The sequence below is a fragment of the Danio aesculapii genome, chromosome 8 (assembly GCF_903798145.1).
Source record: "Danio aesculapii chromosome 8, fDanAes4.1, whole genome shotgun sequence".
NCBI classification, from domain to species: domain Eukaryota; kingdom Metazoa; phylum Chordata; class Actinopteri; order Cypriniformes; family Danionidae; genus Danio; species Danio aesculapii.
Window position 1 is genome coordinate 24,222,813 of NC_079442.1, and position 27,468 is coordinate 24,250,280.

The 27,468-nt window shown below is 36.3% G+C and overlaps 1 protein-coding gene across 1 annotated transcript; it reads right to left on the minus strand.

Annotated features, from left to right (window-relative positions):
- Positions 1-871: 871 nt before the first annotated feature.
- smarcad1a (SWI/SNF-related, matrix-associated actin-dependent regulator of chromatin, subfamily a, containing DEAD/H box 1 a) lies at positions 872-18,054 on the minus strand. Its single transcript, XM_056463471.1, has 23 exons — positions 17,722-18,054; positions 16,976-17,075; positions 16,714-16,819; positions 16,558-16,624; positions 15,617-15,696; positions 14,774-14,899; positions 14,613-14,691; positions 14,031-14,509; positions 11,738-11,934; positions 11,556-11,646; positions 11,336-11,435; positions 11,182-11,241; positions 10,917-10,992; positions 10,644-10,779; positions 10,397-10,528; positions 9,043-9,138; positions 8,747-8,864; positions 8,458-8,573; positions 5,693-5,881; positions 5,484-5,602; positions 2,387-2,569; positions 1,721-1,827; positions 872-1,510 (listed from the first exon to the last, which is right to left on the minus strand). The coding sequence occupies exons 1-23, from the start codon at positions 17,825-17,827 to the stop codon at positions 1,449-1,451; spliced, it is 2,925 nt and encodes a 974-aa protein (XP_056319446.1). The 5' UTR covers positions 17,828-18,054; the 3' UTR covers positions 872-1,448.
- Positions 18,055-27,468: the final 9,414 nt, after the last annotated feature.

Consider the following 27,468-nt stretch of genomic DNA (forward strand, 5'->3'; position numbering starts at 1 on the left):
AATTTTTGCACATTCCTCTTTGCAGTACCTCTCAAGCTTTATCAGGTTGGATGGGAAGCGACGGTGTACAGCCATTTTCAGATCTCTCCAGAGATGTTCAATAGGATTTAGATCTGAGCTCTGGCTGGGCCACTCAAGGACATTCACAGAGTTGTTGTGAAGCTACCCCATTGATATTTTGGCGGTGTGCTTTAGGCTATTGTCCTGCTGGAAGATGAACCGTCGCCCCAGTCTGAGGTCAAGAGCACTCTGTAGCAGGTTTTTCATTGTTCTGGCCACTCTACCATACAGGCCTGATTGGTGGATTGCTGCACAGATGGTTGTCCCTGTGTAAGGTTCTCCTCTCTTCACAGAAGAACGCTGGAGCTCAGACAGAGTGACCATCGGGTTATTGATCACCTCCCTGACTAAGGCCCTTCTCCACTGATCACTCATCTTAGATGGCCGGCCAGCTCTAGGAAGAGTCCTGGTGGTTCCAAACATCTTCCACTTATGGATGGAGGCCACTGTGCTCATTGGAACTTTCAGAGCAGCGGAAATGTTTCTGTAACCTTCCCCACCCCTGTACCTCGAGACAATCCTGTCTTCCAATCAACTGAATTTACGACAGGTAAACTCCAATTAAGCTGCTGAAACATCTCAAGAATGATCAGTGGAAACAGAATGTACCTGAGCTAAATTTAGAGCGTCACAGCAAAGTCAATAAATACTTATGTACATGTGATTTTGCACATATTTTACAATAATTTTGCAATTATTTAAAAAAATCATTTTTTTCATATTGTCATTATAAGTTAGTGTGTGTAGAATTTTGAGGAAATAAATTAATTTAATCCATTTTGGAATAAGGCTGTAATATAAATGTGGAAAAAAGTGGAGCGCTATGAATTCTTTCCAGATGCACTGTAAATGCTAAGGGCCACAGTGCTAATGCATCAGCCTTGATTAATCAAATTATTAATTATTAATAAAGATTAATCAAACATTCTAAGGAAATGTAGTTACCTTTATTTATAAAACTCAATACAAGGACATAGAGATTAAACAACAAAAATGTTACAATACAAGAATAACCAATTATCTACAGCAGTGTTTTCAGACTATGAAGTCACAAATCTGTAAACAACCCGAGCAGGCTAAACAGAGCACAACATGTGAGGTACAGTCTTTCCGATGGCACATATGGGATGGATCTCTAGAGTAGAATTAGAGTTCATTAAAATGAGTATTTCAGGTGATCCCTGAGTAACACAAGCTCATTTACCTCCAGCACATTGCTCCAAGATTTGGTTGCATGTAGGAGCTCACATCTCAAATTTGAACACTGGATACACAAGAAAAAGTGCTAGTCCTTACCAACCTCACATCACGTAGTTGCCATGTTTGATTTTGATGAAGAGTGGAAAATACACAAAGCAGCTCAGTCTGACTTTAATGTTCTTTAAGTTTCAAAGGCCCAGTGAGACTTTGAGCAGCTCAGCCATTTGTTCAGTAATAGCACCATCATCACCTGAACAGAGCAATGAAAGTTTCATTAAAAAGCCTTTATGGTGAAAAATCAGATAAAGTTCAATAGACAATATTGTAGCACAGCATCAAAAACCTTGTGTTTCAATGCAAAAAATTAATTAGATTATGCAAAACAGTAACAAAATCACTTAACACATACATGTATACATACATAAATAAATATATAAACTAATTGTACAGGGACACTCGCCTTCATCAGTGGTCATGTCCTGTTCTAGTTTCAGCTTCTCTTGTCCCACACGAAGCATGCAGTCTTCAATCGAGTCCTTGCTGATGAGCTTGATCACCTGCACTGTTCTGCAATGCAAAAACATGATCAGGAACCCCAAGTTATTTTAACTACTGGCCTAATTTTTGTTAAATGAAATAAAATAAATTGCAACAAAAGAATAAATAAAACCAAACAAAACTAAAAATAGTCACTGCAAAACCAAATCAATAAAAATTCTAAATTGACTGCAAAAATGAATAATAGTTTTCAGAATTCGTAAGCTCTAGTTCTGTTGCGAAAAAAAAAAAAATAAACCCAGTCAAGCGCATGAAATGCAAAAACATATATTTTCTTAAAACTTGTTCTACGGTTAATTCTATTGCCAAAATAAAAGTCTAAAAAGGAAACCAGGCATGAATAACTACATGTATAATTTAACATGAAAAAAAAAAAAAAACGAAATACAAAAATAAACTAACACTAACAGAACAATGAAATGAACTAAAACTAAACTGAAACGTACAGCAAACTTAAAAACAGTATCAAATTTTTTTTTATATAAAAACGTAAAACTAAATTAAACTTGCTGGAAACCACATGTGCTTTGGTTCACTATGAGCTCCAATTCCTCGTTTTGACCCTCACCTGGACTGCCCCATTCGATGACAGCGGTCCTCTGCTTGCTTATCATTGAACGGATTGCAGTCAATGTCATGCAGTATCACTGTGTTGGCTGAAGCAAGGTTGATTCCCTGACCTCCAGCTCGGGTCGACAGAAGGAACACAAAGATTTCAGGATTTGTATTGTATTTGTCAATGAGACCAATCCTAGAAAAGCCAAGAGAACTGAATTAGACTTAACATTTGTTCAGACAGGCAGCAAATTCTGTTCAAATATGTTCACTTTGAATACTTTTTAGATGCCACATTCACATTAATTTGTTTTGTTTCTCAAGACTAAGATAAGGCATACATTGTGTCATTCTTATGGTTGGAAAATTGTATGTGCATTAACACATGACTGAATTGTTTGGTAGCAGTCATTTATGACAACGCAAGACAAATGAACTGGCAAATTCCAAAACAATCACAAAGACAGCTTTCATTGCTTTCGGAGACACCATCTCTCCCTCTCATAAAAGTTTACATTCAGTCATTCAGCATATGCTTTTTTTGCCAAAGCAACTTACAGTTGAGGAGGCATTCAGCAATTCAACAAGAAGAGGCAATGCACACATTAAAGCAAATGTTGTGCCCAGAGAATAAGATGCTAGAGTAAAAAGTAGTGTTTTTTTTAAATAGAGAAAAGTGTTTCTATAAGTGGTTTGTCAAGCCCCCTCACCTGTGAAGTAGGGATGCAGCGATTAACCGGTTTAAGTCGTCACAGTTAATTAATCGTAAAGCCTTCTCAACACCGTGTTTCTGTACGGAACAAAACTGCTGCAACTAAAAGTTATGCCAATTGTGCGCAAGTTTAAAGTCCTGAGCTTGTACAGCAAGGCTAATAAACACACACACTAGATTAAAGGCTGATTTTATTGGCAGCAACATGCACGCGGCGCACAAGCGGCACAACGTGCTCACGCTTTCCAGGCGCATCTAGTTGAAATAATGCCATGAGTGCATCGTGAGTAACGTGACAAGAGCCGACCAGTCCAGACTTTGTATGGAAGATAGACATTTCTACTCCAAAGAGAAAAAAAAAAAATACAAAAGGAAAAATACCAAACAATTTTGTAATAGACTTGATCAAAAGTGCCTTTCAGACAGAGGTTCAGCAGCCTTTGACTATATTTGTTCCATTTAAAAGGGAAATACTTGGCTAATATATGTAGCATAGATTTACATTAGACAAACACTATTTTTACTTATTTATTCATTCATTGTTCTGTCATTTATTTCCACACTAAATTATTACTTTGATAAAAACTTCTCACTTATTTTTAAAGTTGCGCTGTATTAATTGGTTATTGAGCAGCAATAAATAATAGAGGTGTGAACTCACAGTCTGGTTATGATTAACACGCCATCGATTCAGTTCAATTCGATATCTCTGTGCATCACGGTGCATTGGTGATGTTTCTATATATAATTACATTTTTTGTTCACAACACAAGAATTTGTTTTATTAAAATCTATAAATATATTAATATTTATATTTGTTATACAATTTTGTCCTTTAATACAAGCAGTCAGATATATGAACTGTACCCTTAATTTAACCTGCTCAAAGAAAACTCTTTTTGAATGTTTCAAACAAAACTCCAATACATGCACAGAAAACAACATGAGCATTTATAGCAAATAAGCTAACGTAAATATTATTCTGCTTGCATTTTGAGCGCTGTCAAGCAAGGTCTTACACCCCTATGATTGGTCATTGTCTTCACCCGCTCAACAGAAAGGGCTGCGATTGGCTTTAGAAATGAAAGCGCTGTTCACGGATGAGTGACATGGGAACAACAGCTGCGGTTACAGTGTATATGCTCATAATACACGATTATTACAGGTAATCCATAATAGACACAGTGGAGAAAACACCTCAGGCACACTCATGTCTGGATTCACAAGTATCGCTTTAACAGCCAAGAGTAGAGAAAAAGTTACCTCACAAACACACCAGCAGGTCAAATCGCCATAGTATACAACTACGACACTGAGCATAGGAGATAAATGACATCAGTACGTAATAACTGGTTATGATCTATTACTGAACCGATATCGAACTGTACCCATCTGCATAGCGGTGCACAGAAGAAACAATCAATTTTGACACCCCTAATAAATAACACTTTAAAATAAAGATTTTTGATGCAATTTTCTAAACTAGCAGTGTTTTAAAATTAATGAATGCATAATAATCATGATAACTGTGAAACCGTGATTATTCCTCAGATTATAATCGTACAACCAAAAATTTGAATCGTTGCATTCCTACTGTGAAGCACAAAATGTAGTGTAGTTGTTTTTGTAAAAATGTGTCTGGTGCAAATCTGATGCAAGTGTCAGTGATGAAAGAGTTTTCATGTGGTGAAATGGGAAAGAGAGAAGAGGGGGGCCTGATTTTGTTCACAAGGATTTAGGTGATTGCAGAAGAGATGAGTTTTTAGATGTCGTTTGAATGATACTAGTGAATCAACAGTCCACGTGGGACAGGGAAGACCATTCCACATTCCAAAAGTATAATACTGAAACAAGCTGTAGATGTTTGCCATATACAGCAGTTTTTTACCAGGATGCAGGAAACCAGGATGCAGGTTCATCTTGTGTGTATATAATGTCTGCATTAAACAATCATATCTGATAACAGCATCATCATACTGTAGGGGCTGCCAATAATGACTGTTTTGAAACCAATTACAACGAATTTGATCAACTCTAGGTAGATTGACAGATCAGCTCTTTCAACTGCTTAAACCTCACAAATTCAAGCCCAAAGCTCATGAGCTGCTCAGCTCGGCTCGTAAGTTCCTTGCATTTGATATGAGCCACTACCATCGACAATTTCCACACAACTTCTCTCAATGGGGAAAAAATAAATACATAAATAAAAATGTATGGTTTTGTACGATTTAATAAAAGAAAGTACTGCGTCTGCCCAGCTAAAGAAATGGTTGGTATGGCTAAAGTAATTGAGAAAGCTTGATTGTTGGAATAGACAGATCAAGTTATAATTTCTTTCAAAGCAGTAGTAAGGATACTCAGCCCTGAATATCAATACTCGGTTGAGTGCAGTGCTTACCTCTCCGCCATGGGAGTAGAACCGTCCAGGCGAACATACTGATGATCAAGATGTTTGAGCAGAATCTCCACAATGTCCAGCATCATGGTGAACTGACTAAAGAGCACAACCCTGTCGCCCTTGGGATATATAGAAATAATGTTTAAACAATAAAACACAAACTAATCTCAAAGGGATTCATTAGATTGTTAAAAGGGATTCAAACAAACCTTTTCTTTGAGCTTGGCAAGCGTCTTGGTTAACAGTGCAAACTTCCCAGAATCTAAGATGAGCGCTTTCTCCAGTTGAAATCCACTAATTGAGCTGTACTCCTTACATAAAGTATGCAGCTCAAAATCAGACATCACTTCCATGTCCTCCTGTATCAATGCAGGGTCAGCATCATAATGTGTTGGCTCCTAGCATAGAGAAGAACATGTCAACTCAACAACAGGTGCTTTTATACATACAGCAGACATCACCTTTTTAGAAAAACACTATATCCTGTATTGACCTTATTCTACAATGCAGAAGTGTGCTCGTCTTTGTGATTGTTTCAGAAATTCCTATTGGAGAAATGACTAGGAATAATAAACGCCAGAAAATGGTCAAACTACTTGCTCTACAAACATGTGTGTTAACAAGCTGTTTTTAACTCCTATAAATCAATGGAAGTGAATGAGACCGGAAGTGCAAAAAGATTTCGGAACACATGGGACCTGCGGAATAATATATATTTTTTAACTTGTAGATTAATTTGTGGATTATCAAAGGTGATTTCTGTCACTACTTGTTTAGCCTGTGTTAATGCATTCAATGTAAGCTGCACGATTAATCATTAAAAGATCGGGATCCCAACACCCACTCAATATAAATTATAAATGGTGATTTGCATTTGTTTATTAATCCTTCGAATTGCTGCATTCAAATCTGTGTTTGAAAAATGCAAAAATCAAGAAAGAGATTCAGTCTTTAGAGTTAGTTATGAAGTTACAAACAGTCAAATATTAAATAAGTACTGGGATAACAGTTTATAGTTTAGATAAAACCACTAATGTTTATGGTAAAGATTAAAATCACCATCATATGCTCATAAGTTGTAGGCAGCAATTACATTATTTCAGCAAAAGGTGGCAACAACCAGTTCAAAAATATGCCACTGAATAAATCTTTAAATGAAACATGAATGAAACGAAGTTTTAGGAGTGAAAAACTGACCATTAAAAATAAGATTAAAATGAAATGTGAATTATACAAATTATAATATTAGATTTATACATTTAGCGTCATCAGCAACAGTAGTAGTAACAGTGAATTTTTCACAGTACTGAATATTTTACAATTTATTTCTTTTCAGCTGTTTTTTTTCTTCATTTCATATTTAATAAAATTACAGGTTCCAAATTCTGTTTGTTTAAACCAAGTGTCTTGCAGTGCTGTTTTTGTAATAAATGGAAAGTAAATCACATTTGTCTCTTCCCCTTATTGGCTGATCCAAAAAACGGTCTGATCCATGACTAAAAAAAAAACATAACGTGATCTGAACCGTGAGATTTGTGGTCCGTTACACCACTACTGTCCACCCTACACACAGCACCATAAATTGATTAATGTAGTAATAACGTAATAAAGTAAGCACTATACAATTAAAATCGAATTGAATTTTACAAAGTTATAGGAACTAGCGACCAGGCTATTCACTTGAGATTGAACTACAATGGGTAACATCAAGATTAGGAATGGAAAACCTGTTAAAACTGCACTATAAGAACAATCTAAACAAACCTTCTACGCATGAACACACCCTTAAATACCTGATATACTGAGCTTTTTTCCCAAAATGGGAATCATGTTGTTGTTATTGAGTAAATTAACAAACCTTCACACTTGATGTTGTTTTAATGCTTGCTTAATCTTATTTTAAACCATTAAGCAATGTAGAGTAGGGTTGTGCGATGTTGACCAATTTGGCATCGTACAATGTCTAATGTGAATCATCGCGATGGATGTCGTCGTCATAGGCAGCAGTGAATTAATTATTCATGAATAATTAATTCATAACAAATTAATTATTTGTAGCCTACCGTTTCAACTACCTGACCCGCAAGGTCTTATCCATAACTAAATCATAAATAAATAAAGATAAGTTACACACAAATTGCCACCTGTCAATCACTTTTTTTGCTGGACTCTGGCGTGAATACGCAGAGTACTCTGTGTCCTTAAAATGGCGTCCACAAACTTGGTTGGCAAAAAAGGTGCACAACCAATAGCAACCAACCAACAGTATCTGAGGTTTTCACTAAAATTACTAAGTACAAGCTTGAAAGCGAAAGATTGAGGCAGTGTACTGACGCTGTGACACGTTACCTGTTAGATAAAAAAAAAACGAAGAGTCGTTAGATAGAGACAAGATGAATTAAATATCACGTATAACAACTATAGTTGAGTCGCAATCCAGCGGTACATCCTTGATAAATGGACATGCACTGCTTTCTGGGGTTTTGTGCCCAGAGCACTGGCTGCTGACTGTGCGTATGCTGCAGCGCATGCCTGTGTGTGTTTGTGTGTGGTCACATCATGAGCATTTTCAGGGTTATAGTGTGAATGGAGATCTTTTCAGAAATGCTAGATGACACACCAGTGTGGACATGGATCGTTTTCGTTCTAAAATGCCATTTTAAAACTAAGATGCATTCGTGTAAACTTGGCCTAAGTGTGTATTTTCCGCAAGCAGGTTTGCGACGGGGGTGAGGCAGAGGATTGCCATGCCGGCTCAGCATTGCGATGTCTATCGGCGACGGACGATGGCATCGTTTATCGGCCCAACCTTAATGTAAAGGCCCCTGATTTTGATGAAAACTACTGTAGGACAGCCTCCTGCTACATTAAACAAGCACCCAGCACTGGATCCATGATGAAATCTTATTATTTTAGAGGCACGGTTCAGCTTTATTATTCAACCTCCTATACAGTTAAATTTTCCACTGCTCACCTTAAGCATGGCTTTACTCATGGCAGCCAATTTGTCACTAGTATAGTACTGTCGGTGCAGCAACGGATGATTAGCCATCTTTCTCAACTGCATCATCACATTGCAAAGCTCCCTCTCTGAGGACAAAGAGATGAGAGAAAGCGTAGGACAGGCGCACAGAGACAGAAAATGGTTTTTAACAGTCACACTTTTTATACAGACCCTGAATATTCCTGACAGCCTATGCATACATTTTCAGCATTCATTACTTCTAGACATAATGGTTTGCATAAAATGGAATAGTACATACTGTCTCCATTTGGAGTCTTCTTGAGTCTTTTGAAAAGTCTGTCATACAGCTTATGCTGGGCATCACTCATTGGACACATTTCAATCATTTCCATTTTTGGTGGAAGTTCTTTCAACACCTAGAATGATATACGGAGACATTTTTTTAAACAAAATTGTTCACAACAGAAGATGCAATACAGATTAATGGCATATTCCATAAGACTTGCACAGTGGTTAATCAATTCAGGAGTGTGTGTAATAAATATCAAAGACCTGATAATCACAATGAAAAAAATCTAAATAAAAAATGTGTACCTCACTCTTGACTCGTCTCAAGATAAATGGCTTCATGATAAGTCTGGCCTGAGCGATTCTGTCCTTGTGAAAACTGCTTTCCTCTTCTGAGGACCTCTGAAACAAAGCAGATGGGTAACAAGTAAGAGAGTATTCTTTACTGATATATAGTGATTACTGCAGTCCTAGCTTAAACAATATAAGATGATCCAGATGATGGATCTTTTAATCTTGACAGCAAATCGACAAAGTGGCAGACCCATCAATCCTTGAAATCATGATCAGCAATGCAGCAATTGGCTGGCAGAACAGCAACATAATGACGTAAAATTCATAGTTAATGAAGCGGTTTGTTAATTGCAAAAATAACTTTCCACATTTCTTATGGGCTATTTATTCAGGCTTTACACTTTCATGTCTCAGGACTTTAGCGATTTATTTAAATTTACTATTAGAGCGGATTTTCTTTGGGATAGTATTCCAGTTTCTTAATCCTGTGGCTTAAGAGATACCTGGCTATTGAAATAAAAACAACATTAACAAAAGAAAAAGAAAAGAATGCATATTAGAGCTCAACATGAGCATGATTCCAGTCGATTTTATAATTGAGGGGGGGGGGGGGGGGGGGGGGGGAGGAGAAGAAATCTCTTAATGAGAATATTAGCCAGGCCTTTTATCAAACTCAAATGTAATAAACTGGGTGCGGTACCTTTTCAAAGCTAGCCTTTGTATCTTAAAACGGTCAACACTTATATCATAGAAGTATATATTAAGGCTGCCCGATTCCAAAATTTAGCATTTTAACCAACAGTAGACCAACACATTGGCCTAATATTATCATTGTTGTTTAACCATATGTTTAAGAATAACAATAACAATAGCCTACTTGTATTATTCTTTGTTTTACAGCTACAGAATTGTGAAAAAAATCATGATCTTGATTTTAAGCAAAATAAAAATTGATTCTCATTTTAGTCAGACTCATGCAATATATTACTACCTAAATTGTACTTATTAGTAACTAAAAAAGTACAAAGATATTTTATTTGAAACCCTGGAATAAGTACCACATCGAGTTTTGTACTTTTATTTTGTATATTTTATATGTTTAATGATTTTTTTTAATTCTGATTGTTTTAATGTTATTACAATATTTTTATTTTTCATAATTCATTACAGTACTCTTGAGATTACAGCTTACGGATTTAAAGAACAAAACTACCCCGGATCTCGTCAAATCTTAATTATCAAATTTAGCTAATTGAGTAATCCACATATGAAGAACATTCCCCTGAGATCTTAAACTGGTCAATATTTAGATTCCTTTTTGGTGGCACAAAGCATTACTTCAAAAGAACACATGTACTGTCTGTACCGTAGAGAACATTTTGGAGAACTGTGAGGTGCTGCTGGAGAACATGGAGGGCATTATGAAGTTCAGCAAGGACATTAGCTCCAACAGGTTGTTTTGTAAAGGAGTTCCGGTAAGTAGCAATCTGTGCTCAGCCTGTAGATAAGAAAAAAAAAAAACAACAACAACAACAACAACGAGAATTGCTGTACAAAGCATCGGTTTACACTTCATTTACAATATTTATGGTGCAAAAACAGCTTGTACTAACATTGATGGCCATAAGGTGGCGGTAGCGTAGCGAGTTCATGTTTTTAAGCATGTGGCCCTCATCAAACACTGCATATTTCAGCTTTAGCCTACGGAAGAGACTGCGATCATGGTCATTCCCTATTGTGAGATTGTACCTAATACAGATGAAATAAGAAATAGACAGGCACCAATAAATTCAACTGACTTTCATATCAACAAAGCTTTGCCCCTTAAAATTAACTGTGCAACAATAAATAAGGATCGCATCACAATAAACGCCATTTAGACTTACGTGGATACAATGATGTTGAAATCAATTAAGCCAGTGAGAATGTCTTGTCGCAAGTTTCTGCGGTCTTCCACAGACCCTACAAGCATAAACAGAAGAACGGAGAGAGTAAAAAAGTGGACTATGTTGAAAATGTAATAAAAAACACCTAGTTTGTTCCATAACCATTAAAATGTATATTGTGATATCTTTACACAATAAAAACTGTTAAATAAATACAAAGATCAGGGTTTAGTGTGGTGGTAGTGTTGCCTGTAAAATCTCTCACCATAGTAAATAAGAACTTTGAGACTGGGACACCAAAGACCCAGCTCACGAACCCAGTTATCTGCAAAGAAAGACCATACAATCCATCATCTCAAGCAGGACTTCAGATGCCAATTCAAATGCATTTCTTTCACTAAAATATAGATGTCTCTTACCCAATGTGGATGAGGGTACGGTAATAAGATGAGGGCCCTTGATTCCTTTTTCATACAAATGAGCCAAGAAAGCGATGGCCTGAATAGTTTTACCCAGCCCCTGTGGAAAGATCAAATTACTTATAACCAATATCCATGCTAATAGACTTTTGCTTAAAAAGAAATCCATAACCTCCTGGGATTTCATGGACGACATGAACTCAAGATGGCAGCAACTCACCATTTCATCTGCCAGAATGCCACTCAGCTTATGTTGGTGTAGAAGAATCAGCCACTTCAAGCCGATTAGCTGATATGCCTGAAGTTTTAAACTACATTTTTTAAAATAAATAACAGTACATTAAATACAAATAAAATTTGTATTATCTATTAAAATGGTATAATGAGAAGAGATGAGCTTACTTGCTGTTCAGGACTTTGGGTTGTTTGATGGAGCCCATGCCTGCTTCTATGACCTGGGTGACATCTTTGGTCATCTTCTGTGCAATCTTTTCACATCTTCCCATGAGGTCTCGAACCACCTGCCTTTCCTTAAGCACCACTTTGCAGCCATGTACCAGGTCTATAGACAGGCCATTATCCTTAAAGAACTGCTCTTTCTAAAAGGATGAGAAATACAATCAGTGCTTTTCCAGCATTGGGCTGAGTGGTTAAAGTAGCAGAAGTGATGTTCAGTATCAACTGGGGCTTGCTGACACGGCTTTATATTCCCCAATTGGGAATTGAGACACCACCCAAAGCCATTTCATCAGCAGTTCACCTGTGTGAACAATGTTTATCGAAAAATGTTTCAACAGTCACCAATTTTTGATCTCAAACCATTTCACATTTAGCATAAGAGACTAAAACAAACAGATATACACCATCACCATTATTTTTTATCATTATCTTACAACACAATAACATATTGAGGTCCTGAAAAACTATTTTAAATGATTTAAAAACAAAAAATATGATTTTATTTGCGTCAAATTATGCTTTACATGTTCAGTAATAATGTTGCATTCCAGAAAACTGGAATTGGTAGTTTTCCTACTTAGAAATGTCTAGAATTCTGCAAGAAATCAGACATCTGATCTGCAAACTTGTGGCAGATATATATATATATATATATATATATATATATATATATATATATATATATATATATATATATATATATATATATATATATATATATATATATATATATATATATATATATATATAAAAAAACAGGACTTCTGCAATATACTTCACAATATGTAAATCATTTCACAGATGGCGGCTAGTTCTGCTTCAGTGAAATTAGCACAGTGCTACCTTATGTGAAACATATAAACACACTTTAAGTATGTACAGCACAAAATGAGTGGGCATTTTACTAATAAAGGCTATTTCTGAGATGATATTAGCTTTATAGTGAATTTAATTTTTTTGTACACTGTATTTAAAGTACAGCAAACATTTTTTTCTGTACTTTTTGTTATAGCCATAATTCGCAGAACAACATTAAATGTTACGAAATATTCACCTCACATGGTAAAAAAATGTGGCTGACAGGCAAATGTCTTGAATGCATTGAGGTCAAAAGTTCTCAAGTTGAAATTCTCACCTCAGACTGTGTCTGGATTGCTTAATTAGCATATACAGTGCTCAGCATATATAAGCACACCCCTCACAAACCTATCTTTTAAATTCATTTATTTAATAGGAAGCTATACAATATATTATTTGTGCATATACATTAGATTAGTCAGTACTGAAGCCAAATCTGGAGCTTATCTAACAAAATAACTTACAATAACGGTCCAAAAACTAGTACACCCAAGTTTAAGTTATAGAAAAATATGAAATACAAATTTAAAAAGCAGAAAAATCAAGAGAAGCAAAAAAAAAATTTGTTACTATTTTGAAGGTTCTAATTTTTTTCAATATTTTGCTTGAATTTAATTGTATTATCTTTCAATTTCTAAATATGTTTGGAGACCAAAATATCATTTTAATAAGTATATCTGTTTAAAAAATTATTTTTCATAGAAAAAAACAATAATAATGAAAAACAGGCTACTGGTAGCTCTATTAAAAATAATAATAATGCATAATAAAATGCATTGTAGGCGACACAGTGGCGCAGTAAGTAGTGCTGTCGCCCTTACAGCAAGAAGCTCGCTGGTTCGAGCCTCGGCTGAGTCAGTTGGCATTTCTGTGTGGAGTTTGCATGTTCTCCCTGCGTTTGCGTGGGTTTCGACCAGGTGCTTTTTAATAAAGGGACTAAGCCGAAAAGAAAATGAATGAAAATGCATTGTAGTTCCCCTGACTCAACATACATACATGCACGGGCTTCACTATAAACAAAACCTTGTGAATTTATGGCAAAACTGAAACTAGAGGCAAATGCGCTAAACAAATGCATGTTGCTCTCACTTGACAAATCTAAACACGTGACACTTTGCATATGTTGTTGGCTTGACTGTAATTGAATTTTATGAGTTGCTTTGGGAACAAGTCTCATAAGCACATTTCAATAAAAAGTGACATTCTTGTAGATTAAATACCGTTAAATCTGTCAGAAGGCAAATACAAATGTCAAACCTGAATCTCTGCTTTTGCAGCTAAAGAACAAATCCCATTTGAGCACTTCACAACTCCAAACAACATAACTGACAGTGAAGATTAACAAGGAAGATACAGAGAGCAGACATCAGATCCTTACCACATCTTTCCAAGTGTTGAAAGGCCTCAGTGAAATGATCTTCTGGGCTTTTTTGATCGAGCAGCCGGATATCAGGGCGAGCTCATCAAGGGAAGCATCTTGAAGAAACTGAATGATTTTGTCCTGGAGAGTGCCAGAGATGCTGTCCTCTTCCTCCGAATCCTGATCATCAGACATACTATCAACATCACTGTCAATCTCATCTTCATCCTCAGAGGCACTGACATCATTTAGCGGCATTTCATCGCTCCTCTTCCTTTTAAAGGATGAGTTCTTGCTTGTGCTTTTGCTGACTGCAGATTTTTGTGTTTTTAAAGCAGACATGCTTGACACTTCAGGCACATGAGATGATCCTGCTGTCAGCCATCGAGACAGACTAGAAGAGCCGCAGGGCTTTTGTGTGATTTTGTCAGTTTTTTCCTTAGAGTGCGAGGATTTTGACTTTTGTTTTGACTTCTGATCTTCTGGTGAACTTGAATCTGAATTTTTAACAGAGCATAGATGTGTTTAGGTTTATTCATTTGTACATTAAATTGTTAGACTTAATAAAACCTTCAAATGTAGACAAAATTCAATAATCACCTGTTGATGAAAACACAAGCAGTGATCCCAAGGCATTCTCATAGTCCCAGTCATGCTCTTTAAGGACATCCCTTAAGACCTGTTAAGATAAAGACATAAACTTTCCAGAACTTTTGACTGCTCCAATGCTTTTTAAAAATCTACAATATGGCTTTATTGACCTCTTTTTCAATGTCAGGCAGTTTCCTTTTTAGCTTCTTTAGGAGGGCCTCCTGTTTCTCTCTGCTTGGCTCCTCGCTCTCCTCATCCTCAGAATCTTCATCTTCAGACTCTGAAGAATCTGAACGCTAAATCAGAATAATCCGATTTTTAAAATGAGGTCCTTTCTATTAAGGCTGAGTGATAACACAACAAAATCACATTTGCAATTTAGAAAAAGCCGTGATTGTCTTGCACATCATTTGAGGAATGTACAGTGATGTGACCAGCAGTAAATCTCCTCTGAAGGCCAGAGGGCCTCCAACAAGACGAACCAAATATGCCTCGATAAAAACCTAGGAAGTAGCAGTCTATGGGAAATTCTTATAGCGTAAAATAAACAGAAGATTAAACTGCTTCATTTGATCCAACGAGATTTATAAACATGACCACGACAACATATGGTTTATCTGATTTCTTATTATAATATTCCTCATAATAAAGTATGCATTGATGCAATGCCTTTGTCGCTGCTTATAATGCTACTATGAAATATGCTGCATGTTTATCCTGTTTTAAAAGACACATTTCGCAGAAGCCTTATTTCAAACACTCACCTGAAGCTATGAAGCAAGTTTAGTAAAAACATAATTCTATCTGCACATGTTGCTCATGTTAAACCTGTAAGCCTTTACTACAAAGGGCCGTGGTTCACAGAGAAGCTACACAAAATCTGTTAATATCACAGAATGATTTTTTTGGGGTTTTATAATTAAACTACTTTATAAATAAACGTGCATGACAATCGTTCAGTCCTACTCTCTATTAAGGATATTAAAATTATGCTGGGTTTAACAGAATCTCACCTGGATTTTTCTCCTCTTCTTTGGCTGATTATTATCATCATCATCACCAAAGCCCCCTTTGTCTTTGGGCCCACCCGAATCTGCATAAAAAAGCCTTGATTGCATTTATTATAATAAGCATGTTGAACAGCAAAAAAACCCAAACACAAATTACTTTTATGACTTAATTCAACCCACCCAAAAATGATTCTGTTCATTAACTCACCCTCAAATCATCCCTAACCCACAAGATATTAATTTACCTTTGGAAAACAAATGAATACGCATTTCGTCATATCCAAGGAAAGACTGCTTTACCTTTACTGAAATTCACCCATAACGCAACACTTCAAAACATTCATAAAAGATATTTGGAAATAAAACATCCATATGATCTGAGATTTTGAAAACACAATAGCATTATATAAACAACAAATCTAATTTGGGCTTTTGCTCACATACAAGGATTGATCAGTAAACCATGTTAACAGCATTCTGACATGTACACAAAAGCTCAAAATTGTTTTCTTGACTCTCTTGATTCATTCTTGAAATATGCAGCACATGAGAGATCGTGCAAGACACACTGAGGTTTGTACTTGTCTATCAAGCAGGCATGATTAAGATTCTGATTTACATGTGAATAAAATACCAAATTGAACCTGTTAGTCAAATAAATTTGAAATATGACTTGATTCATTTTGATTCATATTCAAGCACATGTGGTTTATCTGAGCAGCCTTGAATAGAGAGGCAGAAATCTTTCATACTTGTTTAAAAATATTTTCATTTGCCTTTCAAATATGAACAAAAAGTCTCACAAGTTTGTCATGATGTGAAGATGAGTAATTGATGGCACTTTGTTTTAAATATGCAAATATCCTAGCCTGCAGAATACTGCCATCAACCTCAAAAGAATGAAATCACTGACTGAATGTGAATTACAATAAAAACAGGTTTACCTTCATCTCCATAAATTATCAAACATTGTGCTACAGCTCCATCCAGGGTGCTGGTGCTCTCGATGACCTGTCACAACATCAAGTTAGATCACAGCAAACAAGCCAAAAAGTTCAGGTAATTTTTCAATTACCTTCATTTCATCACATTCTCATTACCTCTAGTAAATCTTTCTTGCTCTTCTGTGGGAATATCTCTAACAGTTTGATGATTTTTTCCTCCATGTCCTTGTTTATATGGTGCTGCAAATCTGATGTTGAATCCCTGTTAGGTAATTGCATTATTATGTGTTAGTGCATAGATGCTGCGTAACAACAAACAAAAAAAGGTGTAGCAACTCGTAACAATGTAACTAGATCTACAGAAAGAGCTGAAAGACTGTCATTGTATCATTTTTGACAAAATCCTAGTCTCGCTTACTTGCCCATCCTGATAACTTCGTCATCTGAAGAGACATCTTCTAGTGCTTGTCTTGATGTCTTGCCTGATGGACCCAGACCATCTGCCTTTCTTTGGTGAGCTACAGAGAGAAGATTCAAGACATTTTGTCAAACAACATACTTTGTCACGTTACACAAATTACGTTACATGTGTTATAAGAGAAGGCTATACATGGCACGCTAATGGTTAATAAACGCTATGTCTGGTACGCTAATGGTTAATAAAAATGGAATGCTAGTAAGAAAGTTGAGAATTTGAATTTATCACAAACACAAGAGAAAAACTCTAATTTCCCACCCTATTAACACTATCACACACTCAACAAAAGCGTTTTGATGTCTGACATGCTAAGTAACGTTAGACAGCTTTTTTATTGAAGCATATAACTGACAAGCATACAGGATTATATGATAACATATGTGAGTCTTACAAAACTTAGTGATGCAGAACATACATTAAACAAAAAAGGTAACGTATATATGAGGGGATGAATCATATTTAAAATGTTAGATTGTACAGATATTTTTTTCCATTATTAGAGAGGTTTTTATTGCTTTCTTGTTTCTTGTAATTGAGGTCAGATAATTATAAAATATTTTTAAATCTTTACAGAAAAAGTTTAAGGAGGGAGTAATAGACATTACTTTTGCCTTGTGATTAGTAGTTTTTAAGAGACAGCCATTATTATACACGGTAAACAAAGAAACGCTTGGTTCGATTCTTACCCCGCTGATTCTCCTTGTCTGAGTTAGAGCCGTCCGGTGATTTACGGTGAATGCCGACCGCGTTGTCCCTTTGGAAACGGAACCGGTCCAGGTTGAAAAAGCTCATTGTGCTATTAATATTTTCCGATAATGGTCGGTCTCGCGCACTCTTGTGATGTTTGTGTTCCTGACGTTGATTAAATCTTCAGAGCAACGTCACAAGCCCGTCGATATCTGATACAGACAGAACATTTAAATGTAAAAATAGGTATAATAGCAATAATGCTAATTGTTTAGGGTTTATGTAAAGAATGACGGAGCGGCCCGAAACGAAGACGGCGGATAACACGTTCCCGCCACCGGCCGGCATGCGTCACTTCCGTCTTTGAGCCAATAGAAAGACACCGACATTGTTCCATTTAAAATTTCTGTCAGGATTGCAAACACAACACTTTGCGTTATTTTATAGCTCCAGTTATAGAAATAGCCAAATATGCCAAATATAGCCAAATATATAACGTTAAAACGTAGCACTGCATACTATATGTAAAACCTGAAAAATTAAATGCACGTTAAAGTGAACGACATATAACATAACCATCGAGTAGTAACGCTAATTTTCACCAACAGAGAGCGCTGCATGCTAAACTAATTTGTTCGCACGTCACTATTCTAGCCTCGAACCTGGAGGAGAGCAGGAGCACTACAGGCAAAAGTTATTAGAAGACGGTTGCTGGCTTCAAGGTACTGAGTCAAATAACTTACTAGTTAAACGTATTAAGCGAAGAAATACTGTTTGTATGATACAACAGTCCTTGAATGTGGTTGTTTGTTGAAAGGTTTTAATGTTTACTTATCGAAGGATTAGTTTACTTCCAGAATGATTGGTCATTATCATTTCCATAGTAACGTTAGCCTTCATAGTAACGTTAGTGACCATCAAATGTTCGGGTACCAACATTTTTCAAAATATATTGTATTGTTGTGGCCAACAGACAAATAAAGGCATACAGGATTATGTTAAGGGGTGAGGAAATGATAATAGATTCCTTTAACCATGCACATGTGTGAAAAATAAATAAATAAATAAAAAATAAAAAAATTATATATATATATATATATATATATATATATATATATATATATATATATATATATATATATATATATATATACAGCATTTGATTAATGGTGAACGTGTTTATAATAATCATGCACTACTAGTTACACAATTACAATAATATAATGTAAATACTTAAAATAATTTTGGTTAAAACTAATAATTAATTAATTTTTCTTCGGCTTAGTCCCTTCATTCATCAGGGGTCACCACAGCAGAATGAACCAACAACTTATCCACCATATGTTTTACACAGCGGATGCCCTTCCAGCTGCAACCCATTACTGGGAAACATCCATATACACTGATTCACACTCGCACACAACGGCCAATTTAGCGTATTCCATTCACCTGTACTGCATGTCTTTAGACTGTGGGGGAAACCGGAACACTCAGAGGAAACCCACACCAACACGGGGAGAACATGGAAACTCCACACAGAAATGGCAAGTGCCCCAACCGGGACTCGAATCAGTGACCTTCTTGCTGTAAGGCAACAGTGCTAACCACTGAGCAACCATGACGCCCCTGGTTAAAATTAGTCTAAAATGTTAATTTGCCTACTTTGGGATAGTAGAGACCAATTTCTAAAAGCACAAAAAGGGAAAAAGTATTGCTTTAGCTATATCCAACCTTATCAAATTTTCTCATACCTTTTATGTATTATTTTTTAAATGTTGCTTTATAAAATCATAGTTTTGTTATAATTTAATCATATTTTAATTGCATTTTGCTATTATAACTATTTACTATTTTTTCATATAGCCTATGTTTTTGTGCTGAATTAAAACATTCAAGGTCAGGTTCAGATGCATACATCATAAATATCGATTATATTAATAGTACATGGAGACTCCAACAACAATATGTTCATAAATAATATAACAGATTTCAATAATATTTGGAATATTTTCCAATGCACAGTTCACCATTTAATATCCATCCAGTAGGTGACACACTTGCATAACAAAGCTGCAGGTAAATGTATGTCCGTAAGAGGGCGATGCTGACACCATTTCTGACAGAAAGAGAATCCCTGCAAGCGACTGTTAACAGGTCCACACAACCCTTGCGTCACTGAGATGCTACAAAGCAGTTTTTTTGTAAGATTTGTATGTCTGGGGGTTTCACATGTAGGTTTTTAGATATTGTTGTGTCAGTACAGTTTCTTACTTAACTCCTTTTAGTGTTTGATCTCAGAGTTGATACACTCAGGGTTTATTAAGCAAATCAATCAGCCTGTGCAAGACAATGAACATTTTTTACAACATCATTAGCTTTAATATGCATCCTAACCAAACTGTCACAAGCACACATGGAGAAAAATTCATGTGGCTCAAATCCGGCCCACATGATGGCACTTGGGCGGTCCGCTTCTGTTTGCCAGATCTGGGCCACAATTAACCCATAGCTATATCACACATTAGCCAGAATTCAACCTAATGAACGAGAACTGACCCTATTCTGGGCCACAGTTTGCTTTTATTCTGGCCCAGATCCGGCCCACACCAGAAACTTACATCTGGACCACATACTGAATGAAATGATGGCTCTAGGGCGGTCCACTCCTGTTTGCCAGATCTGGGCCACAAACAAGCCAGAATTCAACCAAATGAATCAGAACTGACCCTATTCTGGGCCACAATTTGCTTTTATTCATTCATTGCTTTTTATTACCTTACACTTGCTGAGTGTGGCAAAGTACAAAAATCCCAGCATGCATTGCAGTATGAATACATTATATATCTTATTGAGGCTACAGTTTTCTTTATTAGCTTTTGATTCTGCTGTTTATGTTGACGTTGTTGATTTTGTCATTTTTAATATCCTTTTTGTGATGTTTGTGAGTTTTGTTCATTTAGTTAATTGTCACCGTTGTTGAGGTTCATACACTGATTATTGATGTCTCTGTGAGCAGAAGTTGAACCATAGAATTTTTTAAATTAATAAATCTTCATAATTCTGTGGCATGTGCATGCATATTATTACTTGACTTTCAGTAATGGACTAAACATTGGTTAACATCAGTGAATTATGTTATTTCATCACAGGTTGTGCCTCACTTAATTTTATTATTATTATTTTTTTACTTGGCTTGTTTGCTGTAATGAATAAACTTTTCAAGCAAAGTTTATCAAAGTTACAGCAGCCCAAAAGAAATTTATATTAAGAGGTTCAGGGCTATGAGCCTAACTAAAGCAAACACTTTTCTCCATGATGGTGACTTTAGTCTATGTGGCCCACATATGTTTTAAGATAACTGGGCCACATTTGCTATATCTTCTCTGGACCGCTTTAGGCTCACAGCCACATTAGCCAGAGCTAACTGTGCCGAATATTTGCCAAAAATGGCCCACATTTATTTTAAGATAACTGGGCAACATTTTTCATTTCTTCTCTGGGCCACTAAAGGCTAACAGCTGCTTTAGCCAGAGTTTACTGTGCCGAATATTTGCCAAAAGTGGCCCACATATGTTTTAATATAAGTGGCCCACATTTGCCAAATTTTCTTTGGGCCACATTAGGCTCACAGCTGCAATAGCCTGAGCTTACTGTGCCAAATATTTGCCAAAAGTGGCCCACATTTGTCTTAAGATAACTGGGCCACAATTGCACTTACACATGTGAGCCACTTTAGGTTTAGACCCAGATTACGCTTAAATGACTAGGCCACATTTTTGTCAGCTGTGGCCCACATTTGTCCTCTATCATTTGGGCCAAATTTATAATTTTCCACATGGGCCACATTAGGCTCACATTCAGATTACATTTGGTCATAAGCACCAAATCTTTGCCTTAAATGGCCCATATATGAATTTTAATCTCTGGCCCCTCTTTGCCATTGTACAGGTGGGCCACTTCAGGCTCATATTCATTTTGTCTGGGCCGAAGGAATACCACCAGTGCCGCATAACTGCCTAAAGGGGCCCACATTCGTATGCTATCTGGGCTGAGTGTGAGTTTAGCCATATGTAGCCATTTTTAATGAATTATGCAACAGAAAGCTCCATACTGTCTTGAACATGCTTAGAACTGTTTACTGGGGCTCTGAATTGCTATAAATAGACTGATCATTTGGCTTAATTTGACCTCAGTAGCTGCATTTACATGAACTCAAGTACTTTATTTGACTAGACAAGTAGCCTAACCTTAATGTAACCATGTCAGTCGATAAATTGATCCAAATCTGAATACAATTTTATTAAGATAGTTTAAACATTGTCTAATTCAATGAATAAGACATGTAAACAATCAATTGTATTGAAATTGAAAACTAGAAATTTCTGGCAGAAATGGAGATGATGCTTATTTAAATATGAATTGTTAAAAAAACCTGTTGTTTCACTTAGTTTCTACTTAACTAGTTTGTGAAATGGTGCACTATTGCTTTGGACATTCTTTCATACACATCTTCCATTGTTCACAGTACACTTTACCATTTGATAAATACAGGAAGTGGAGCAAAAAGATTTATATACCTGTCATCTCCTGAAATCTATAAATATTAAGTCTGCTTTTTAAATCAATGAAAAGGAGATGGGATATTGTTAGTGCACACATGTTAAAAATAGTCTATATTTATAAAGTGTGCTCATGCCAGATCTAATTTGAAGCTTATGACATGTAAACCCAATCTAAATAATGCTGGGTTGCCGTAACCCAACATTGGTTCAAATATGGACAAACCCAACCAATGTTTAATTTAAATTTAATAAAAAAAAATAAAATCATTAAAAAGTAACAGCAACCCCTTCATTTTTAGTGTGTACAGTACACACACCAGCCTAACAGTTTCATTTGGCATTTACATTTGACAGTTTCATTTAAACACTGTTGAGAATTATTATACTCTGACTGAAACAAAAAGTGTCCATGTAGACAAAGCCAATGTATCATCAAGATTATTACGGTTATTAATCTTATTTTGCCTCTGTGATTTTTCCACTCTCAAAGTGCCCGCAGATGTTGACTTGCACATCATGAATCACCGATGACCATGGTTTCAGCCGAAAATCTTCTTTAATGTTCTGCCGAACGAAAAAGAAGAAATGGATGGCCATAGGGTGAGTAAAATATCTGCAGATTTCTGAGTGAACTATCACTTTAATATTTTAATGAATATACTAGCTTTTCAATAGGACTAATGGTACACTATCATAATGAATTATTTTACTTTGATAAACAGTGGTAATTATTAAAACACTTGGCAACATTTCACATATTACTGTAGAATCAATGTCAAATGTACATGTACGCAGTATGCAGTCCTGAATTGTCCTGAGTGTTCCATGCCGCCACTCTGTCTCCCTTTTCTTGTCACTATGGAGATTCCTATAACTTACACTAGTGCCATGTACACAATGGGCACACTGACATTGAGTTTGATCAGACTCCTGACCCTAAACAGCAGGGATCTGAATCAGAGACCCCAGTTAGTTTTACTGCAGTCTCATTGGCATAAACTCTATCACTCTTGCAAAATTAGATAACACACAATACCTTTTATTTAAAACATTATGATGATGATTATGAAGATCTGCATATATCAGAAGCACTGCAGAATTGAGGTTAGCGATGGCCAGACTCTGTTCGTACTCATTCTCATCAGTTTACTGCATCAATAGCTTACATTACATCAAGTGCATGACACCCCTATAGAGGTTTGAGGAATTGAGCTCAAGGTTGACCCACCATCCTTGTGGACTTGTCACGTTGTCTGTCACTATCCAGTCGCCACGGCTCCCTGCTTGTCCGAGACCCGACGGCGGCAGGGAGTACCTTATCACCGTGGCAACATGTCTGCGATTTGGCTCCTTCCCACCCCCTAAAACAAAATACCCGCCCTTTCCAAATGGCAAGATCATCACAAAATTAATTGCCATTGTCTCATTCCACATTCATTAGACATTATCCAGGAGATGTCAAAGAAGGCTTGTGATTCAAGGATGGACAGAACATGTAGATTAATTATGTTGATTTATGTTGGGATGACTCACATCAAGCACGCTTGACATGATGGTGTTTGCCTTAGATATAATGTATACGGTATCCAAGATGACACATAAGCAGGAAAAGGCATAATATAATATTATTACATTGTAGTAATCAAGAGAGAACATTTGTCGGAAATTAAAACATTTAGTTTTTTTATTGATTAATTATTTTAGAATTATTATTAGCCCCCCTGTTTATTTTTTGCCCAACACATTTGATTTTTTCAACACATTTCTACACATAATAGTTTTAATAACTCATCTCTAATAACTGATTTATTTTATCTTTGCCATGATGACGGTAAATAATATTTGTCTAGATATTTTTCAAGACACTTCTATACAGCTTAAAGTGACATTTAAAAGCTTAACGGGGTTAATTAGGTTAACTAGGCAGGTTAGGGTAATTAGGCAAGTTATTGAATAATGATGGTTTGTTCTGTAGAATACAGAAAAAATATATAACTTAAAGGGGCTAATAAATTTGTCCTTAAAATGGTGTTTAAAAAATTTAAAACTACTTTTATCCTAGCCGAAATAAAACAAATAAGACTTTCTCCAGAAGAAAAAATATTATCAGACATACTGTGAAAATTTCCTTGCTCTGGTAAACATAATTTGGGAAATATTTAAAAAATGAAAAAAAAAATGAAAAGGGGGGCTAATAATTCTGACTTCACTGTATATAGATATATATATATTTTAAAGGTATGTTTTATTGGCTTATTAGGGTGTTATTCAGTATATTTGACCATATGAATGTGCCATCTAAACAGCAAAGTGCTTTGTGACAGATAACAAAGTTCGAAATGCCATCCTGTTAGTTAATGCCAACGATGGTAAATGCCAACTATGGGAAAACCTAAGCTTAGATGTATGCATATATGTGTGTGTGTGTCTGTAAGCAGTAAATGACAATGTGTCCCTGTGCCACAGCTAGAGGTCCCACCCTGGCGGGTGAGGTCCAGGGTGGTGCTGCTGGGTATTTTTAATTAAATCAGCCTACAATGAGGAAGATGGAAGTGGAGGGAAGCCGGGTAGGAGGAGGAGGAGGGGAAATGGGGTTAGTGAGGGGGATCTGACCATCTCCAGGGTAAAGGCAGTGTGGGAAGAGAATGTGCACCTCCTTGCTGTGTCTTCTCTTTGTGTCCCGCCACTTCATATATATACTGTGGGAATTGCCTATGAGAGGTGAGAAACACACTCTTAGTATGGATCAAAACTTTGATGTGTGTAAGAGCAGTATGATAATCAATATTTTTATTTAATGAAGTTCAAATCAGCTGCAGAACTACATTTAATTGAGCAGACTGACCTTATACATAATTTTTATGCATCATCTTGCATAGTATTGATGTTATTTACAGTAGCAAATACAATGCATGATTTAAAAAATATAAATTTATGTTGAAATTAACATACTAACATGATTTTATTAAAATTATTATTTTTATTTTGTACTATTTTTAATAATATTAATAAAATCACCCTGATATGATTATATAGTGCTTTGGGTGTATATAAATACACAGTAAAGGGCTATAATACATTTATTTTAAAATTTAGTTAAATTAATGTTAACTAAGCTAATTATCTAATTTTGGTTGACAATATTTTTTATTAAATTTACCAATTTATTGTAGATGCTGATTCATCATCAGTGTCATAAGTATAATGAAGCACAAACATTGACACAAATAACCACCAAAATCTTTCCAAAATGTAGGTATTTTTTTAAGATTAACTATAGATTTTAAAAACAGGTAGAGGCTGAAGGCTCCTAGACAAATAATGATTGCATACAAAGCATTAAGGCGCTCATTATTTCCCACTGGAGAGACGCTGTGATGGCTCGACTGGGACTGGGACGCAGGGAACACACCCCTGCTGGTTCGGACTGGTGGGGTCAGTCTGAGCTGGGACGGGCCCAGTGGGGAGGTGGTGACAGTCACAGTGGAGGAGGAGTATGGAAGAAGGGCCCCACCATGGGAGTCGATGTCTGACATGACCCTTCCCAGCGTGGCCTCTGCAAGGTCTCATGAGGCCATCATCAGGCTCTGGACGGCTCGTCATGATTCTTAGTCCCTTTGCCATGAGATCTCCCTTTGTTCATCTACTTTGCTATAGTGGACTTCATTGAAGCAGTGCGTTTCTGAAGTTGTTGATTTCAATGGGCATCAAGCCCATTTGACCAGTGTCCAAGCCCTGGACCAAGATCGTTCCGCTTTTTATAATTATTATGATAAAGCATTTAATTAAAATAATTTTTCTACCATCCGCAGCCCCTGACTGTGTCTTTGTGTCTTGCTAGATTGTGTAAACGGTGGGAATTACCAAAAATAAATAAATTAAAGTCAAAATAATTTCTCTAGAGATACTTTTTTTTTTAATGATTATAATTATTCCTCCTGTTCTGATGCACATTTTTCTGTCCGATACCAATTGTGATACCTAAGCTCAGCATACATTCCCAATACTGAGTACTGATCCAATACCTGAGTGTGTATTTGTATTTACAGCTATCCTTATATGAATTGATCTATTTATTTCATTGTGTGCTTGTGTTCCTAAGCAGTGAAGAAGAATTGTCACCTTGATATTGATATTGATATATCACCTTGATAATGATATTGGATTGGTTTATGGTTATGGTTAGCGTTATGGATGCCAGTACCAATGTTAGAAATTTTGGCAGTAACAGTATCGGTACCGATATCGACAAATTATCGGTATGATTTTTTTCTGATACTACCTACATAGCAAGCGCTTTTGTGCGGAGTCTAGCTTCGATGCAACACTTTCGGCTCAGTCTCAGCACTGGAGAGGAAGATAATGGGCCACAGCCATGCCAGCTCTACGAAACCCTCCCTACTGACGCATTTTTCTCTATGGGCCAGTCTCGGCTCAAAGCTTCTCTACACTCGGCAGGTCATCTATTGGTGTAGATGCATGTATCTAATTTGGCCCAAGTTTTTTTTTTGCTGTGACAGGTCTGCTTTCGATTTAGTTGTGTTTATCTAATTCAGCCCAAGTTTTTTTTTGTCGTGACAGGTTCAGTTTTGGTTTAGTTTTGTTTACCTGACTTCGAATTGAGTTCTTTTGACAGGTGCACTTTTGGTTTAGTTGTGTTTATCTGACTTCAAACCCAGTTCTTTTTGCTGTGACAGGCCTGTTTTCAGTTTAGTTGTGTTTCAAACTTCAGACCTTATACTGTCACAGACAGGCCACAGTCAGAATGAGGGAGCCCAGATAACATAAAAAAATAAAGGTGAATTGTGATTGGTGTCAGGTGTTTGATCAAGCACGCTCCCTCTCTCAACTACAAAGGAGGATTAGTTTATTCAGGATTAATAAGCTGTTTATATGGTTTATAGTTTAATATTTTGCTTGTCTTGAAAAAATATTTGATGATTAGTTGCAGTACTTTTGAAATGCCTGAAATTTGAATAATTATTCCTTGCTAATATCAGGCGCACATGGATAAAGAGAGCATGTTTGTTCGTGAGGTTGGCACTGTGGCTCAGTGGGTAGCACTGTTGCTTCACAGCAAAAAAAAATTGCTGGTTCAAGTCCTGGCTGGACCAGGATCCAGGAGGCATTTCTATGTGCAGTTTGCATGTTCTCCCAGTGTTTGCAAGGGTTTCCCCCAAAGTC

What these genes read in the sequence shown, in the direction of transcription:
- smarcad1a (XM_056463471.1), bottom strand. Translation starts at nt 17,827, where the DNA reads ATGAGCTTTTTCAACCTGGACCGGTTCCGTTTCCAAAGGGACAACGCG. An exon ending in TGCCTGACATTGAAAAAGAG is followed by an intron (nt 14,692 to 14,773) that starts GTCAATAAAGCC and finishes TTATCTTAACAG; the next exon opens with GTCTTAAGGGATGTCCTTAA. An exon ending in GAAGACTCCAAATGGAGACA is followed by an intron (nt 8,574 to 8,746) that starts GTATGTACTATT and finishes CTTTGTCCTCAG; the next exon opens with AGAGGGAGCTTTGCAATGTG.